At 36.4% G+C, this 19,611-nt stretch overlaps 1 protein-coding gene across 12 annotated transcripts in view; it reads right to left on the bottom strand.

Annotated features, from left to right (window-relative positions):
- Positions 1-19,611, bottom strand: part of BBS9 (Bardet-Biedl syndrome 9) — a 583,258-nt gene that overhangs the window by 383,355 nt on the left and 180,292 nt on the right. For all 12 annotated transcript variants that reach the window (XR_002520717.2, XM_021935217.2, XM_021935215.2 and 9 more), the window contains one exon: positions 1,643-1,817. Coding sequence is in view for 11 of the 12 variants with exons in the window: in XM_021935217.2 (XP_021790909.1) it covers positions 1,643-1,817 (175 nt within the window). In the remaining variant the exon portion in view is untranslated. The remainder of the gene's footprint in view (positions 1-1,642; positions 1,818-19,611) is intronic.

The raw sequence follows: 19,611 nt of genomic DNA, 5'->3' as shown, positions 1-19,611 counted from the left end.
ATGTTGTAAACCTTCTTGATTGTCATCATTTCATAATAATCTCATATCTCATGCATTTTTGCCATTATAAATGATCCACATAATGGATAACATGTACATTTTTTAGTCTAAGACAAAGATGAATTTAATAGATTGGTATGTTGGAGAATTACCACAGTTAAAACAATGTGAGCTTCTGTTAGATTAAACTCACACATTAAGGAAATCTACACATTACTTCTTTATCCAATCACTCCTAGAGTTATTATCAAATTAATTCCTATGCACATATTTCAAAGAGTAAGTAACTGGGTGTTTAAATTTTTGTACTGTGACCCTAGCATAGCACTACTTGGCAGGAGGTGAGGCACAGAGCTGGGTGGAAAGCTAAAAAGCAGATCTCCTAATATTGCTGAAGTTTGGCAGGCTTGAGTAAACTATACAGATATTTTCCCCAACCTCTCAAAATAAATATAATATTTTATTTATTACCAGTAGCAATGCCACCATTCAATCATCTCCTTTGGACAAAAGCCATAAGAATTATAGACGGAATATTACATGATGATACACTTCCTAAATCAGTGAAATTCTGCTTACTCACAAACATTCACTTATTTTCAGAGTTTTAACCCTAGATGCCTAGTCATTTACAAAAAGCAAATGGCTACTTATGAAGAGAAAACTGCATTAACTTGTTATATACACAACATTGAAACTTGAAGACAAAAATTTACATCTGTTGCCTGATGAATTTATATCTTCTCCCCATCTTGGGAAAAATGATGTGGCCAAAAATAATGTTGAAAAGCTATAATGATGTGCTGCTTAGATGTTTAAAGATCTAAATGTTGCCATCAGTAAGGTAACACAATAAAGCTACTAAAGACACTGAAACCCTCCAAGGCTATTTCTTTTCCCAGCATGAATTTCTACTTTCTTTTCCCCATTCTCTCTGCCAATAAAAACCTTCCTCTCCAAAAACTCAAAACCTTGACTTTTATTTAAATCTAGCTGGTGGAGAAGAAAACGGTCTCTCTCATACACAATTTACCACGACCAATAAGAATTTCTAGCAAATAAGTATAAACTATTTGCCTAGGATCATTTTCATACTTCACTTATACTACGAATTGTTCTTTTAAAAAAGTATTAACATTCATATTAACAGTTCATGCCAGTATTTTTCCTATGTCACACACATTCCTTTTTATTATAAAAGCATTCCACAGCTAAATCTTCAATTTGGCTTTTTTCACTCAACATTGTGTTTAATTATTTACTGTATCAAGGAACAATGACAAAAATCATTGAGCATTTTCTACAGGGTGGTAACTTGACATACATTTAATCCTTATAACAAACTTGTCAAAATGAATAATATTACCTCCTTTAGAGCCAGGATAAGGACAGCAACCATCAAACATCTGGAGTGGTAAAATCAGGATTCCAATCCAGGTCTGCCTCCCAAACCACTGCTCTATATTGCCTTTCAAATATTTTACAATAGTAAATGATATTGTCTAAGTCACCACGATCACATTTTGTCAAAGAAACCAATCTCTTTTTCATTTGTGATATTGAAGCCCTTTGTGGACAAAAATTAGTCAGCAACAAACACACCAAAAAATCATGATTCCAAAGATTTAACATCCAAACTTACTTATAACTTTCCACTTGTCGGCAGGAAGAGACAGTAATGAAGGAATCTGTACGGGAACTGTAGGCAAGAGGACCAGGCAGAAGAAAGCCAGGGAGAAATCTTCCAAAAGCATAGCTCTCCTGCTCAAATACCATCAGCATTCCATCCATAGACTGGATGCAAATTAAATCTCGACCTAAAGAAGAATTAGAGAAAATTAGATGGCCTATTCTTTTTATAAATATAATATTTTTATTAATCACTATCTACAACAAGTATGTCTTAGGCACCAATTTTACCTAAATCATAGCATTAAGCAGCATTGGGTGTGAAAATTACTAATAGTGAAAAATACTAATCCCTGATTGCCCTCAACTATAGACTGATTCTGCAGTGTCTTCTACCATTAGTCTATCAATATTAAGTACAATATTCACAGTTCTTAAAATTTACTGAGATGATGGAAATGATGATGATTTCTATGATACAGTTTAGTATCCCTAATCTGAGAAAGATCTAATGACTATAACCTTTCATGTCCTGTTAGTGTGATTAGTATATCTTATAATGTATTACATAGGAAAAAATTATGTTAGAGGAAAATTAAGTTACTCATTAAGGGAATAAATAAAAGGCCAGTCTTGTGCCTTGTCATCTCTAGCTCATACACCATATACAATAAGTACTATAATAACTATTCTATATCACCTTGAATATCAGTGACAATCTTAAATAGTATACTTAGATTTTAAAAAGAGCTCAAAAAATATCAAATTGCATAGAAATAGATGATACTCTTCTTGTTGTATCTGTCTAAGGACAATCATACAGCTAAGCAACTTTTAAAAAGAAAACATATCACCAAAGGAGGCTAAAAAGAAAGAAAAAAGAGAGAGAGCAAACCGAGTTTTGCAGTGCTTATTACTGCACTATACTCTAACCCATCTCAACTAATACAATAGATTTATCAACCTTAAATAGTCTGAAAGACGTTCTAGGATGAATATTGTCTGCGAATGAATGTTCACTAAACACACATCTGAACCATTCAGGAATCTCTCTTTAGAGAGATAAAAATTGTTTATATTAATGCTGTTTGAAAAGTATTCTCTCAATACTCAGATTCTTTCATAATGTATAGTAGGCTTTACAGTTACTGTTTTAAGCTTTGTTTTTGTTGTTGTTAATGTTTTTTGGGGGGTTTTTTTGTTTTGTTTTTTTGTCTTTGAGACAGAGTCTCACTCTCTGGCCAGGCTGGAGTGCAGTGGCATGATCTCAGCTCACCACAACCTCCGCCTCCTGGGTTCCAGTGATTCTCCTGCCTCAGCCTCCCAAGTAGTTGGGACTATGGGCGCCACCACGCCCAGCTAATTTTTGTATTTTTGTAGTATTTAGTAGTATTATTTTGTATTTTTAGGGTTTCAACAATGTTGGCCAGGATGGTCTCGATATCTTGACCTCAAGATCCGCCCACCATGGCCTTCCAAAGTGCTGGGTCTACAGGCATGAGCCTCCACGCCCAGCCTAAGCTTTGTTTTTTAATGTTATCCTTATCCACTATGCCATTAAAAGTTTCCAAAAAAGATGTGAGTTTATATGTATGCTGTATGTGTATGCATGCTGTACACATGTATTCACAGAGACACAATCAGACAAAAAGAATCTCATCTAGCTATTTGGCAAACCTACCTGTCTGCAATCAACAAAAATGTATAAGTATAAAAATGCCTCTAAGTAGTCGAAATAAATGCTGCAAGGTCTTTGTAATAAAAATCATGCAAATTTTCAAAGGTAGGATTCCCAGGTCCCACTAAGGGCATCAATTCTTATTTTAATTATGGTTCTAACAACTGTCGTTTTTATAAACAAGTTACTGATATTCCTGTAGCTTCAGCCTTCTCATTTGTAAATTAAGTATATTTGTATAAGAGCTCCAAGGTTATCAGTTAATCTTCAGCAAAGGCGCCAAGAATACACAATGGTGAAAGAATAGTCTCTTCAATAAGTGGTGCTGGGAAAACTGGATATCCACATGCAAAAAAAAAAAAAAAGGATCCTTATCTTACACTACACACACACACACACAAAAAAGATCCTTATCTTACACTATACCAAACAAACAAAAAAAAAGGATCCTTATCTACACTATACAATCAAAATCCACTCAAAGTAGTTTAAGATTTAAACCTAAGATCTGAAGCTGCAAAACTCCCGGAAGGTAAACATATGGCAAAAAGCTTCATGGCATTGGTCTTGGCAATGATTTTTTGGATAGGACACCAAAAGTACAAGCAAAACAAAAAAGAAGGGGGAGGACTACATCAAACTAAAAATTTTCCGCACAGCAAAGAAAACAATCAATAAAAAGCACATAATGGGAGAAAATATTTGCAAACCATATATCTGATAAGCAATTAGTCTCTAAAATATATAAGAAGCTCACACAACTCAATAACAAAAAAACAAATAAACCAATTCAAAAATGGGTAAAGGACAAGAATAAACGTTTTTCCAGATAAGATATACAAATGGCCAACAGGTATATGAAAAGGTGCTCAACATCACTAATTATCAGGGAAATGTAAAACAAAAACCACAATGAGATATCACCTCACATGTTAGAAAAAAAGAAAGAACTCCTGCCATTTACAACAACGTGGACGAACCTAGAGAACACTATGCTAAATGAAATAAGCCAGACAACAAAAGACAAACACTACATGATCTCACTCCTATGTGGAATATTTTTTAAAAGTCAAATTCATAGAAACAGAGAGTAGCAGGGTGCTTACCAGGGTTCAGGGATGAGGAAAATGAGGAAATACTGGTCAAACAATATACACTTGCAGTTATAATATGAATACGTTCTGGAGACCTAATGCACAGCACAGTGATTACAGTGAATAATAATGGACACTTGAAATTTGCTAAGCGAGTAGATTTTTGTTCTCACCACAGAAAAAAGAAGATAATTATGAGAAGTGATTTATATGTTAATTAGCTTGATTCTGGTAATCATTACACAATGTATATGTATATCAGAACACCACATTGTACACCTTGAATATATACAATTTTTATTTATCAATCATATCTCAATAATGCTGAGAAAAAGAGTTCCGAAGTTAGAGGTAAGATGTCAAAGTCCCTAACACAGTATAGCACACATAAGACACAGAATAAATTATAGCATTATTAAGAGGGTTATTATTACCTGCTTCCCTAGCCCAGAAAAAAAGAAAGTGGTAAATTAGAAAGGGGGCGAAGGCACTGTCAGCTGTGAGCAATGACAGCTAATGCCCTAACAAAAATAAAAGAGGGCCGGGCGCGGTGGCTCAAGCCTGTAATCCCAGCACTTTGGGAGGCCGAGACGGGTGGATCACAAGGTCAGGAGATCGAGACCACCCTGGCTAACACGGTGAAACCCCGTCTCTACTAAAAAATACAACAAACTAGCCGGGCGAGGTGGCGGGCGCCTGTAGTCCCAGCTACTCGGGAGGCTGAGACAGGAGAATGGCGGGAACCCGGGAGGCGGAGCTTGCAGTGAGCTGAGATCCGGCCACAGCACTCCAGCCTGGGCAACAGAGCGAGACTCCGTCTCAAAAAAAAATAAAATAAAATAAAATAAAACATCTATAAAACACGTATCAAATAATTCAAAAAAGAACATCTGTCTGGGCTCAGTTAGCATAAGAGCAATTATGAACCCCATATATCTCAAAAAGAGAAATGTCATTATTAAGTGGATTTAATATAGTTTGGTATAGCTCTTTTTTTTGCAAAAAAGAACTTTTGGCAGAGATGCTAACTGCTGCCCCCAACAGTCATTCTTTCTTTAGTAGTAGAATCATGAATTATCGTGAGACACACGGCCATCCAAAATAACGCTTTGTTTAAGATGGTTAAATGTGACAGAAATAAATTTTTTTTTTTTTTTTTTTGAGACAGAGTCTCGCCCCTCGCCCAGGCTGGAGTGAGTGCAGTGGCACGATCTTGGCTCACTGCAACCTCCTCCTCCCGGGTTCAAGCAGTCCTCCTGCCTCAGCCTCCCAAGTAACCAAGATTACAAGCACGCCACCACCCCCGACTGATTTTTGTATTTTTAGTAAAGATGAGGTTTCACCATGTTGGCCAGGCTGGTATTGAACTTCTGACCTCATGTGATCCGCTCACCTCGGCCTTCCGAAGTGCTGGAATTACAGGCATTAAGCCACCGCACCTGGCCAAACATCTTTCTTATTGCAGACATCATTAAGTCGAGCCTTTGTTAAAGCAACCAAACCTGGATCTTAAATAACAGGGAACCAGAATCTGAGCCTAAAGATCCATCACGCATTGCTGTCTATTAAAATTTAGTTTCACTTAACTGAACCCTGGTACCAAAAATAACAGGTATAGGAAAGATATTGGGACAACTGGGGGAATTTGAATATGACTGCAGGTTTGATAACATTAAGGAATTATTGCTAATTTTCTTAAGTGTGATCATGGCATTGTGAAATATTCTCATTGGGAGATGTGTGCTGACGTATTTATGGTAAAGAGGTGCAAGATGCGTAACTCACTTTCGAATGGTTCATCAAAAAAATGTGTATAAATACATATATATTTACAATGGTTGATGTGGAAATATGGGTGTTCATGTTACTTTTTCTATATACTTTTTCACAACAAAAGTTTTTAAAAATTAAGTGTAAATATATACATTTTGTATGTAAATACAAATGTTGATACATTTTCTATTAAGATATGAAATATTTATGCAATGACCTTGACCTACGGTGGAGGATATTACGGTAACCAAAATAATACTCTTGATATCTGTGTTATTGAAGACTATAAGCTCAAAACGTGTACTTGCAAGCAGAAGTACCAATAAAATTTGTGTTCATTTCAATATGTGGTATCATTGTACCACAAATCTTCAGTCTCCCAAAGACCTCAAAGAAGGGGTCTTCAGAATGTGGCCCCCAGACCAGCACCATTTGCATCACCTAGGAACTTCTCAGCAATGCCAATTCTAAGATACCAATCTAGGCCTACCTTATCACAAACTCTGGTCACAAAGCCCAGAAATGCTAGTTTTTAACAAGCCTAGAGACTACTATGGTGCATGCTAAAGTTTCAGAACCACTACCTTAGCATGATAGGATGAAGAACTAAGGCCTGAAGAAAGCCTGAACCCCAGAGAAAACCTGGCCTGTTAGCATATGATATGGTTTGGATCTATGTCCCTGTCCAAATCTCATGTCAAATTGTAATCTCCAATGTTGGAGGTGGAACCCGGAGGGAGGGAGGTGATTAGATCATGAGGGTGGTCCTTCATGAATGGTTTAGCATCATCCCCTTGGTACTGTTCTCATGATAGTGAGTGACTTTTCACGACATCTTGTTGTTTAAAAGTGTGTAGCACCTCCCCCCTCTCTCTCTTGCTCCTGCTCTCACTATGTGACATGCGTGCTCCCCCTTTGCCTTCCCCTTTGCCTTCCACTGTGATTGTAAGTTTCCTGAGGCCACCCCAGAAGCCAAGCAGATGCCAGCACCATGCTTCCTGTACAGCCTGCAGAACCGTGAGCCAATTATAAATCACCAGTCATGGATATTTCTTTATAGCAATGTGAGAACAGCCTAATACAGCATAGTAGAAGAGGTCCTATTTCCTGAAACTCTAGCAACATAGAGAAGAATGCTTAAGATATTAAAGTCCAAGTGGGCTGGCTCTGAGGCCAAATAATCCAGGTTTGAGTCCAGCTCCACCAATTATTAGCTGTGGGCTTAGACTCAAGTTTCCTTATCTGCAAGATGGAGTAACTACTTCAGTAACTTGTGAGAATTAAATAACATATGGAAACTAGACCTAACAATGGAAAATACCCAAACATATTATTATTTCCATAATTATTTTCTAACTCTTATACTACATGTTGTATTAACGTTTAACTGCTTGCTATTTCCCACACACATCATGATGACGCATGCTTCCTTCCTTTTGTTTACAAAATTTTCTTTCCTCCAAAGGTCATTTAACTTTTCTCCCCCTCATCTAGCAAACATTTGCTAGCTTCCCCCAAGTCATCCGTTCTCCTCTCCTCATGCTCAGCCATAAGGTTTGGGTGAGATGGACCTCACTCTAAGCTTGAGACAAGGCCCTGACTTATGTAAACCAATTAGTACCCCAGGAGTCAACAGTGACTGGTTCAGGATAATTTACAGCCAATGAGAGAAAAATGAAATCCCTAATTTGAGCTGGAACTAGAGGAAAAGTTACTCTTCCCTGGTGAGTAATGAATGAGGAACATACGGTATGGAATCACAGAGGCCATTTGGCTTTTCCAAAAGCACAGTTAAGAGAGAGCCATGGTAATAGCCTACCAACCAAAAAAAGTCCAGGACCAGACAGATTCACAGCAGAATTCTACCAGAGGTACAAGGAGGAGCTGGTACTATTCCTTCTGAAATTATTCCAATCAATAGAAAAAGAGCAAATCCTCCCTAACTCATTTTATGAGGCCAACATCATCCAGATACCAAAAGCCTGGCAGAGACACAACAAAAAAAGAGAATTTTAGACCAATAACCCTGATGAACATCGATGCAAAAATCCTCAATAAAATACTGACAAACCGAATCAAGCAGCACATCAAAAAGTTTATCCACCATGATCAAGTGGGCTTCATCCCTGGGATGCAAGGTTGGTTCAACATACGCAAATCAATAAACGTAATCCAGCATATAAACAGAACCAAAGACAAAAACCACGTGATTATCTCAAGGGATGCAGAAAAGGCCTTCGACAAAATTCAACAGCCTTTCATGCTAAAAACTCTCAATAAATTCGCTATTGATGGAATGTATCTCAAAATCATAAGAGCTATTTATGACAAACCCACAGCCAATATCATACTGAATGGGCAAAAACTGGAAGCATTCCCTTTGAAAACTGGCACAACACAGGGATACCCTCTCTCACCACTCCTATTCAACATAGTGGTGGAAGTTCTGGCTAGGGCAACCAGGCAAGAGAAAGAAATCAAGGGTATTCAATTAGGAAAAGAGGAAGTCAAATTGTCCCTGTTTGCAGATGACAAGACTGTATATTTAGAAAACCCCATTGTCTCAGCCCAAAATCTCCTTAAGCTGATAAGCGACTTCAGCAAAGTCTCAAGATACAAAATCAATGTGCAAAAATCACAAGCATTCTTATACACCAATAACACACAAACAGAGAGCCAAATCATGAGTGAACTCCCATTCACAATTGCTTCAAAGAGAATAAAATACCTAGGAATCCAACTTACAAGAGATGTGAAGGACCTCTTCAAGGAGAACTACAAACCACTGCTCAGTGAAATAAAAGAGGACACAAACAAATGGAAGAACATACCATGCTCATGGACAGGAAGAATCAATATCATGAAAATGGCCATACTGCCCAAGGTAATTTATAGATTCAGTGCCATCCTCATTAAGCTACCAATGATTTTCTTCACAAAAATGGAAAAAACTACTTTAAAGTTCATATGGAACCAAGAAAGAGCCCGCATTGCCAAGACAATCCTAAGCCAAAGAACAAAGCTGGAGGCATCATGCTACCTGACTTCAAACTATACTACAAGGCTACAGTAACCAAAACAGCATGGTACTGGTACCAAAACAGAGCTATTGACCAATGGAACAGAACAGAACCCTCAGAAATAATACCACACATCTACAACCATCTGATCTTTGACAAACCTGACAAAAACAAGAAATGGGGAAAGGATTCCCTGTTTAATAAATGGTGCTGGGAAAACTGGCTAGCCACAAGTAGAAACCTGAAACTGGATCCCTTCCTTATACCTTATACAAAAATTAATTCAAGATGGATTAGAGACTTAAATGTTACACCTAAAACCATAAAAAACCCTAGAAGAAAACGTAGGCAATACCACTCAGGACATAGGCATGGGCAAGGACTTCATGTCTAAAACACCAAAAGCAATGGCAACAAAAGCCAAAATTGACAAATGGGATCTCATTAAACTAAAGAGCTTCTGCACAGCAAAAGAAACTGCCATCACAGTGAACAGAGAACCTACTGAATGGGAGAACATTTTTGCAATCTACTCATCTGACAAAGGGCTAATATCCAGAACCTATAAAGAACTCAATCAAATATACAAGAAAAAAACAAACAACCCCATCAAAAGGTGGGCAAAGGATATGAACAGACACTTCTCAAAAGAAGACATTCATACAGCCAACAGACACAGAAAAAATGTTCATCATCACTCGCCATCAGAGAAATGCAAATCAAAACCACAATGAGATACCATCTCACACCAGTTAGAATGGCAATCATTAAAAAGTCAGGAAACAACAGGTGCTAGAGAGGATGTAGAGAAATAGGAACACTTTTACACTGTTGGTGGGACTGTAAACTAGTTCAACCATTGTGGAAGACAGCGTGGTGATTCCTCAAGGATCTAGAACTAGAAATACCATTTGACCCAGCCATCCCATTACTGGGGATATACCCAAAGGATTATAAATCATGCTGCTATAAAGACACATGCACACATATGTTTACTGCGGCACTATTCACAATAGCAAAGACTTGGAACCGACCCAAATGTCCATCAGTGACAGACTGGATTAAGAAAATGTGGCACATATACACCATGGAACACTATGCAGCCATAAAAAAGGATGAGTTTGTGTCCTTTTTAGGGACAAGGATGCAGCTGGAAACCATCATTCTCAGCAAACTATTGCAAGAACAGAAAACCAAACACCGCATGTTCTCACTCGCAGGTGGGAACTGAACAGTGAGAACACTTGGACACAGGAAGGGGAACATCACACACCAGGGCCTGTTGTGGGGTGGGGGCAGCGGGGAGGGATAGCATTAGGAGATATACCTAATGTAAATGACAAGTTAATGGGTGCAGCACACCAACATGGCGCATGTATACATATGTAACACACCTGCACGTTGTGCACATATACCCTCGAACATAAAGTATAATAAAAAATAAAATTAAAAAAAGAGAGAGCCATGGTAGACACTGTTTGAGCCAGTGCATCAGGCCTCACCTGGAGCCAAATCTTCCTCTGAACTCTGCAGGCAATTCATTCCTGTAGATACTGAAGTCACTTTGTGTCAGGTCTCTGTCCCTGAATCAAGTGATCAGTGCATTTTTCCTCTGAGAGACATCACAGGCTAAGACTCGTATCTTCCCATAAGTCTTCTCATTCCGCTTCAATCACCCTCCATGTGAGATCCCACAGAGCCCCCATTCCACCTCCATGTTAGAATACATCATGTATTGAAATGATCTGTTTTTGTGTCTCTCATTTGCCCTGGACTAATGCAAAGGCAGAAACCCTATCTTACTCATCTTTGTAAATCCAGCAACTATAAAATGCCTGGCACATAGGAGATACATTAATAAATGTCTGTTGAGCTGAAGTAAGCTAGGCAAAATAATTTATTCAGCTGTACCTCAGATTGGCTGAGATTTTATTCCATGTGTTTCACACTGCATATAAAGTATGTGAAAAATGCTTTATTTATTACAATCTTGGCTACTGATGTTTAGAAAAATGTAGGGATTGATCCAAAACATTACTCAAAAATAAATAAATAAATCCTTCAAATCACTGTTTTGGAAACCACTTCAGAATACATACCAAAGGCTCCCCTTACAGATAATGGGAATAGAAAGAACAGTCCAGAAAAAGCCATGGAAGTTTTGTCATTCTGACAGAACAGAGCCAACAGGAAGCCTTCACAAAAGCAATGGGATTTCAGAAGCTATTTAAATGACCTTGCCATGAACCATACTCAAAGAGTCTTTACCACATGCTCAGTATTATATCAGGAGCTGTAAGAAATATAGAACAATAGCAATATTAACTACTACTGCCATTTACTGAGCACCTGTTACATTTCTGGCCTTCTGTTAAACATTTAAATGGCATTATTAGTCATAATTTTTAATAACTCTAAAAAGTAGACAATAGTCCCATTTTATACATGAGAAGACTGAAACCCACAGAACTTAAACAAGTTGTCTAATGTCAAAGAATTAGAAAGTGACAACTAATATTCAAATAGGAATCCATCTGGCTCCATTATAATACACTGAAACCCTGGGAGGGAAAATTCATATCCATTTGTTAAAATAATATGCATTAACATACAAAATCTAAGTGGTGTAAAACAGACTAAACACTGCTGAAAATCAAAGAACTTCATTACGATAAAATTCCCAGAAAAGGTTTCATGACAGATAGGATGCACCCTGGACTGCAAAAGATGGGCAGAGTGAATAGCAGTCAAACGTAAAAGTAGAGGGAAATTATTGGACGGAAAAGGAACACAGAAAAAGATGCAGAGGCAGTTATACTTGATCCACAGTGCAATGGGTCATGTTTCACCAACAGACCATGAACCATAAAAGCACAAATTGAAAAGATGACAATATCTTAACAATGTCTCCTCAAAAATTATGCTGAAACCATACAGGAAAAAATAATTTTTAAATAGGAAAAAACTAGGAGATTTCACCAGAATTTAAAATCTGGATTTTATTCTAGTCATTTTGAGCACAATAAGAGAAAAACAACTGTTGTGATTTGAAATATTACTTGTAAGATCTGGAAACAAATTGAGAAAGAACTGACCAAGATCAATTTGAGAGAATTGTAAAAATCAATTATTTTTCATTTTCAAAGGCAAAAAGAAATTCATGCCTGTGGGGTTGCGGGGAGTGGGTAGAGGCAGAAAAGTTCCATTATGGCGGCTTCATATCATGAACATTTATTAAATAGTATGTCTCATTTTCTGGCATTAAAATATCATATAGTCAAAGCTTTAACATGATGCATAAACTGGTAATCAACTAAATGTTAATCAGACAGCTAAATTTAACAGTCTTCTCTATTAAACTATAATCTATTCATGAAAATTATAATCTATTCATGAAGTGTAGGAGTGTGTGTGTGTGTGTATGTGTGTGTGTACCCCCCTGCCCAGAAGTTCTTTCTACCATGCATGACCCAGAACATGTTCCATCCTTCATTATTATGGCAACAAGGGCCTCATGGAGGGCAGTCCTGAATGCCATATCCTCCATTTCTCTGTCTTTGTCTTCCTGTGGAATATATGCAGCAGAGTAAGTGGTGTGGCAAACATGAAAGAAAACTACCATTACTCAGCATGCTACATGTTTTTTGAATCTCTCTATGCTCATATTTCTTTTACACATTGAGTAAAAATACAAGTGAAGAAATGCGAACGTGACCTATGGCCAAGCATATATGCAGTTCAGCATGCAGCTGTCAAAAATATTTGGTCTTTCTCCAAGTCTGAAAAATACACAAAAAACAGCTGTATAGGTAGTCAAAAAGGCAGACAGGAAACATCAAGAGACTGATACATAAGAACAGAAGAGTCCAAAAGTCTGTGGAACTTCCGCTCATTTTGCTCATTTTACGCAGGCACAGAAAAAAAAATTGTTATTGTTACAGAAAGACTGAAACACTAACACATTAATCTTTATTGCAAACCTACCTCAAAAATGATACAACATGTTTGCTATGAACAAAGACATAAAAATATTCAGAGTAGGATTCTAACAGATACTGCCTTAAAAACAAACAGTAGACGGATATCTAGAGCTTGCTGGATTGTAAATTTGCCATTAAATATCATTTTTGTACTTTTCACTCATATCATCATGCAAATAAAACTACTACCATAGTTTTGAGATACATGCTACTATTTGGCTATGCTTAGTAACTAATAATTGTTAATTAGTTGAAAGAATAGCTAGCTTCTTTCTTATTACTCTCTCCCTCACATTCTGTTTCTGTTTGAACATTCTAAAGATAATTAGTGCCTAATAATAATGTAATATCCAATTAGATTCTAAGTTTAAAATCTTAGGCATAAATAAATACATTTTAAAACCTGAAGCAAACAGAAGAAATGAATAAATAGAATGCATATGTTGAGCTAAATAGCTAATATTTCAAATGATGTACCAGGGAAAGTTACACAAATTCTCAACTATAAATCAAGTGTTACTCCAATAAATAGCCTCATGAGACTAACTGCTTTAAGATACAAGAAAATAAAATTTAAGTCTACATATTAACTTCTCCTATGAACTTGTCTTTTGACATTTTAATGTGTCTAATTTTAATAGCAAACTTTAATTGCCTCACAAAGACCATTACTAAGTGTTCTGTCAAGCTATTTATCACAGTCTTTTCCCCTAAACTGTGAACAAGGTTAATAACATAATATAAGAAAATTACAACCATTGATTAAATTAGCATTATATATGATAGGTTCAATATGAATGCAATTCTAGAGTTTAAAAGAAGGCCCTAAACATTATATTATTGCTTGCATCCACAAAATACTGGGTGAATTATTTTGTCAGATGCAACGATCATGAAAGTTTTGATAACATTTTCCATAACTCATATTCATTCAACAAATTCCATGAACATTCATTGTACACCTTGTATGTGCTAGGAGAGACACAGTCGCTACTCTCAGAAAGTTGGGTGAATATGGGAGTTAATTAAATAGTACAACAATGTAAGAACAAAGATATATTAAAGTAATTTAAAAGGCTATGGGAGGATGATTAAAAGCTTCAGAACACTGGGTCCTGCAGGCTGAGAAAGAGTTTGCCAAGCAATTAGAGAAGCAAAAGCAGATGGAATGCCATGCAGAGAAATATGGATTTAAAAAGACGTGTGTGGAAGGTGTTGGGAGGGGAGGGACTGGGTGCAGAGTGACACTGGTGATGAAGACGACATGCTCATTAGAACTGATGGCAAAGCCACAACTTGAGGACAAGTTTGCTGCATCCTTATCCCAGACCACTGGGAGCTCTATCAGTTTCTTCATCTGTAAACTAATAGAAGAGAATATTACATGATACTGCAATAAGGATTAAATATAATTAAAATACATACTGCCTAGTACCTAGTAAGCATTCACCAAATGTTAAGTAATTGATATTACTGGGTTATTCTATTCCTTATAGACCAAACTTAAAATTGAAAAACTTAAAAATAAAGGGAAAAAATTCCTTCAGAGAAAAATGGATAAAATTTAATGTGAGAAAGAGTGCATGCACACACACAAACACACACATACACACACACACACACACACACATATATATATACACACATACATACACACTCAGAAATTCATCTTTTTTGCCAAAAATGGGTGGGGGGGGTTAAGACTTTAAAAACTATGAGAAGACCCTCGGAACTTAGGTCTGTGGGAACTGTTGGTTGTTCAAATGATTTTCTGCCTATTTTAAGTTAACTTTACTCAAAATAGTAATTTTCTTAACATGCTAACAATTGAAATCTCTAAAGAAGAATACTGTGAGTGTGCCAGAATCTGGGAATGGGGAATGAGCTATCTCTGTTTGCACAACCACAACCCCAACACACACACATACTCACATTCATATTCTCTCTCTTCCTCTCTCTCCCTTCCCCCACCCGAATATTGATATTTTCTTACAGGATGACTCCCTAAGACAGACAAGACAGACAACATCATACAGAAGAGCCCGTATACTTTAGCATTCCTTTCTTCTCCTTTATCCAAAAGAAAAATTATTAAAGAATGACTATAACTTTGAGGCATAAATTTAAAAAATATAACCAGTTTCAAAGTAAGGTAAACTACTCAAGGTAATAGCCAATCAGGACAAGACCCCAGAGAATACTCCAAAAATATTAACAAACAAAAAAAATTAAATACTTTATTTTGTATAAATATTCCTCACTTGCAATAGTATCAGTCTCATAAAGCATTAACTTCAAAGCTATTTGCTTTTTACATATTATCAACTCTGTTAATCTTAAATCATTAGCATATCAAAAGAAGAAACAAGAAAAAAACCTTAGTTTACAATGAACTCACTGTGACCAATTAATTAATGTTGCAGAAAAAAAAAAAAAAAACTAAAGCCAGGAAATTATCAGCTGAGTTTCAACATGATTTAAACTTACAAAGTTTTAAAAGGCAAATCAAAATGAATTAGGGATAATTATGACATTAAATTTCCTGAACTGTCCATTCCTATCACAGACTTCAATGTGCAATTTAGCCATTGTTTGGTCTCTTAAATTTCTTTGGTTTCTTCTAAGGGAAGTAGTTAAAATACCGTATGTTTAGTAGAAGTCATAGAGACAAATATACCAAAATATTCATCTTAATATACAAATGCAATCACGTTATCAACCCACTCAAAAACTCCCAAGATATTCTAGTACCTCTAGAATTAAGTATAAATTCATAAACAAGATATCCAAAAGAACTCCTCAGTGTATGTCTGCTAAATAAACATAGTATTCCCTCTCACCCAGCCCCATCAGCCAAATACTCCAAGTAAAATAACCCTGCCCTAAATGCCCTTACATCATAAGTCCTTAAAGAGAAGCTAATTTTCTTTTCATTCTCTAGCTCATAGCATTGAGCACAGTCTCTTACATGTTGGTGCTCCAAAAATATCTGTTTAACTAAATTGAACCATCATGAAAACAAGAAACTATGTCAAACTGTAGTTCTAGATTAGCAATATGAATTATCACCAAGAGGACCAAAATGTTTGAAAGTATCACTATATTCACATGAAAACTCTGTAACAACTGCCATTATGTTTTATTCACCATGCCTCTCCATCCCTGATAGCCCCTCGTATCCACTAGAACCAAAAGTATTTATTGAATGAATGAATAGCATCAAAGTAAAAATAACATATGGTGAAAGTTCTGAAATAATTACTTTTGGCATGTGACACTTAAGAGACTGTGATTCAAAATTATTACCGAGTTTAATATCCATCTCGGTATTACAGAGTTAGAACTAAGTCAAAAGACTAAGTATTCATTGTATACCTAACACTAGGTACACTAAGATCTATTAAGAAGAGAGTGGAAAGATTAAGGTTCAGTTGCTCTTAAAAAAAAAGACAGAAAGCCTACTGGAAAGACAATATAAAAAAATAGGAAATAAAGGAAGCATGGCTGAGAACCCTACAAGGAAAATATACAAATTAGGAGAAAAATCATTCAACCACAAAGAATAAATTGTGGAAGCCAAAAGTGGACACCAAAGGAGCAAAATGATCCTTAGATCCCTTAGTATTTCATAAAACTCTGACTTCAAAAGCATACTCAGATTAAACTTAAAGCTCTAATAATTATTAGAGCCTGGGTGCAAAGTCTTTTTCTTTTCAATACCAAACAAGTGATTATTATCAGCAGGCAAAGTACCAAAATGGGGCACTAATTAGGATACTCCCTGACTGTTTCCTGTTTCCAAAGCAGGATGGTACATCATAAAACAACAAACTGAACAAATATGGAAAGAGTATCAAATGTAGATATAGTACCAATAAGTAGTGGAAGGGGCAATGATTTTTGAATCAGAAACACAAGATGATAAGGTTTGGAATTCTGGCTTTCACAGACACATCCTAGATATGTGACTTGGGTACTTTGTTTAATTTCATTCAGTCGGTATCTTCAAATGCAAAATAAGCCTTATTATAACCTCTATACCCCACTGGGTAACTAGGAAGACTAAAGGAGGGGAGGAGAGAATTAACTACCTGGTACAGTACATAGAACATGGTAGGAATGTATGCCAATCTTAAATTGAAATTTAGCATGCTTTTTTAAAAGTATCAAACCAACTTCCCCCAGCACACACACTTATTTATACCTTGGATATCAGATAATTTAGTTATTAAGTCTCACTCTTTACATACCAAAGGACAGAAAAGATCTCAGAGGAAGGTTAGGAAAAAATGTGCCAGGAAGTTGGAAATGGTTCAATTCAGAAATGTCCATTTTTATTCACTAAAGTACTCAGTAAAACTGTGATTCCCGGGCTCATGAATTTCATTCAACTGTAACATTTCAGAAACTACTGGAGAACATGATAGGGTTGTCAACCTTGTAAAATCCCCAATCAGGATTTTTGTTTGTTTGTTTGATTGTTTGTTTGTTTTTTTGAGATGGAGTCTCGCTCTGTCACCCAGGCTGGAGTGCAGTGGCACAATCTCAGCTCACTGCAACCTCTACCGCCTGGGTTCAGGCAATTCTCCTGCCTCAGCCTCCTGAGTAGCTGGGACTACAGCCATGTGCCACCACTTCTAGCTAATTTTTGTATTTTTTATTAGAGACAGGGTTTCATCATGTTGGTTGGCCAGGTTCGTCCTGAACCTCCTGACCTCAGGTGATCTGCCCACCTGGGCTTCCCAAAGTGCTGAGATCACAGGCGTAAGCCCGGCCCCAATCAGGAAACTTTTTTTAAGAAATATATTATAATCACCAATATTCTCTTAAAAGACAATACTAATACAAATAAGTAGGAAGTAAAAAATGTCAGCACTAAGTACAGTCCTCTAACTTAACAAATTTTAGCTTTAACTTACTTATGTTAGCTCTTTTTCGTCCATTATCTTAAGACCATCCAAAACTTTAACAGAGGATAGCAATTGAGAACCTCTGTTACAACTCAGCATTAACCATTTTTAAGGAACTTGGGAGCAACTACTATAAAGAACTCAGAAAACAAAAACAAAAAGTTTTTCATTTCCAGGAACAAAAGGAAAACTGGTTCCTACTCAGGCCTAGGTGAGAAACAAGCATTTCCCAGAAGTATTCTGGCTTTTTAAAATCTCACTACTATGACTTCTGGAATCAAAAAGTGAGACAAAGGCTCCCTCTGCTGACAAGTACGAAATGCAATCCCATCAAAAATCTTCCCAATATGAATTGGATACTGCATAGGCTTTTACTATTCTCTATCAAAGACTGGCTTTATTTTATGACTTAAAACACAGGAATTCAGCTGCATCAGATATGAATGTGAAGGACATGTGTAACTACATAACACTCCTTGTATATTCCAATAGATATTTCTAAATCAGCTTTCAAAATTCTTGGTTTCTGCTCTGTGATCTAAAAGTTAACTGACCTCCAATGTCATACAAAGAGGAAATTAAACAAGGAAGGCTAAAGAATTGAGACAGGTTTTAAGAGGGTATGAGGAACAACGGTAGCAATCTATGAATGCATTGATGACCTTTTCTCACAGAAGTCCAATGAAATTAACAGAACCAAATGAAAGACTTCAGAATTAACAGTAACAGCCATTTACAACTCTGGTCCATATATTATTAGCACATTCAACTATTCTGTAACTTGGGAAGGTCAAGAATTATTGTCCTCATTTACTGTGGAGAGACCTAAGGCTCAAGAAAGTTCAAATGATTTGTTAAAGGACACACAGCTGGTAAGTAGCAGGGCCAGAACTCAACACCACGTCTTCTAATCTTCCTACTGTTTCTCCAACTGAATGTTACGCATAGTGTAGGTACCTAATGACATAATTTCTAAATTCCTTTATGATTCAAAATTAAACATAGTCTATCATTACAATAACACTTTATATGCTTATAAGCAATATCTAATTTAAATATAAAATGTTAAATGTTTCACTTTAGCAGACAAAACTTGATGCTGAATTCTTTGTTAATTGCTTGCAAATGTAAATAAAATCAAACAATAAGTAGAGGACAAGTAGAGGAGACAAATAGCAGATAATACCCTGATTCTCACACTAAAATTATCATATAAAATGTTTGTTCAAAGCAGTACTTTTAAGTACACCAATATGCTGCAAACAAAAAAGTAAATAAAATTTAGAAGCTAAAAACTAAGTAAAAGTGTGAACCCCATAAAGGTAAAAATTGCTGCTGGGGCATTTTCCTATCAGACAACCATAAGCTTCAGTTTTCATGCTCTCAAATGAGATACAGTAAAGGAGAAAAAACGTGTGGACCACCTTTTGTGGGGAATCTAGTAGATCCTTATATTGACTTTATCTCCCCAGTATAAAGCAAAGACCACAAAGAGCTCTACCTCTACTGTAAGGAGAACTTGTAAAT

The sequence above is a fragment of the Papio anubis genome, chromosome 4 (assembly GCF_008728515.1).
Source record: "Papio anubis isolate 15944 chromosome 4, Panubis1.0, whole genome shotgun sequence".
Taxonomy (NCBI): domain Eukaryota; kingdom Metazoa; phylum Chordata; class Mammalia; order Primates; family Cercopithecidae; genus Papio; species Papio anubis.
Note: the sequence above shows the minus strand (reverse complement) of the source record. Positions and strands in the feature narration are given on the sequence as shown.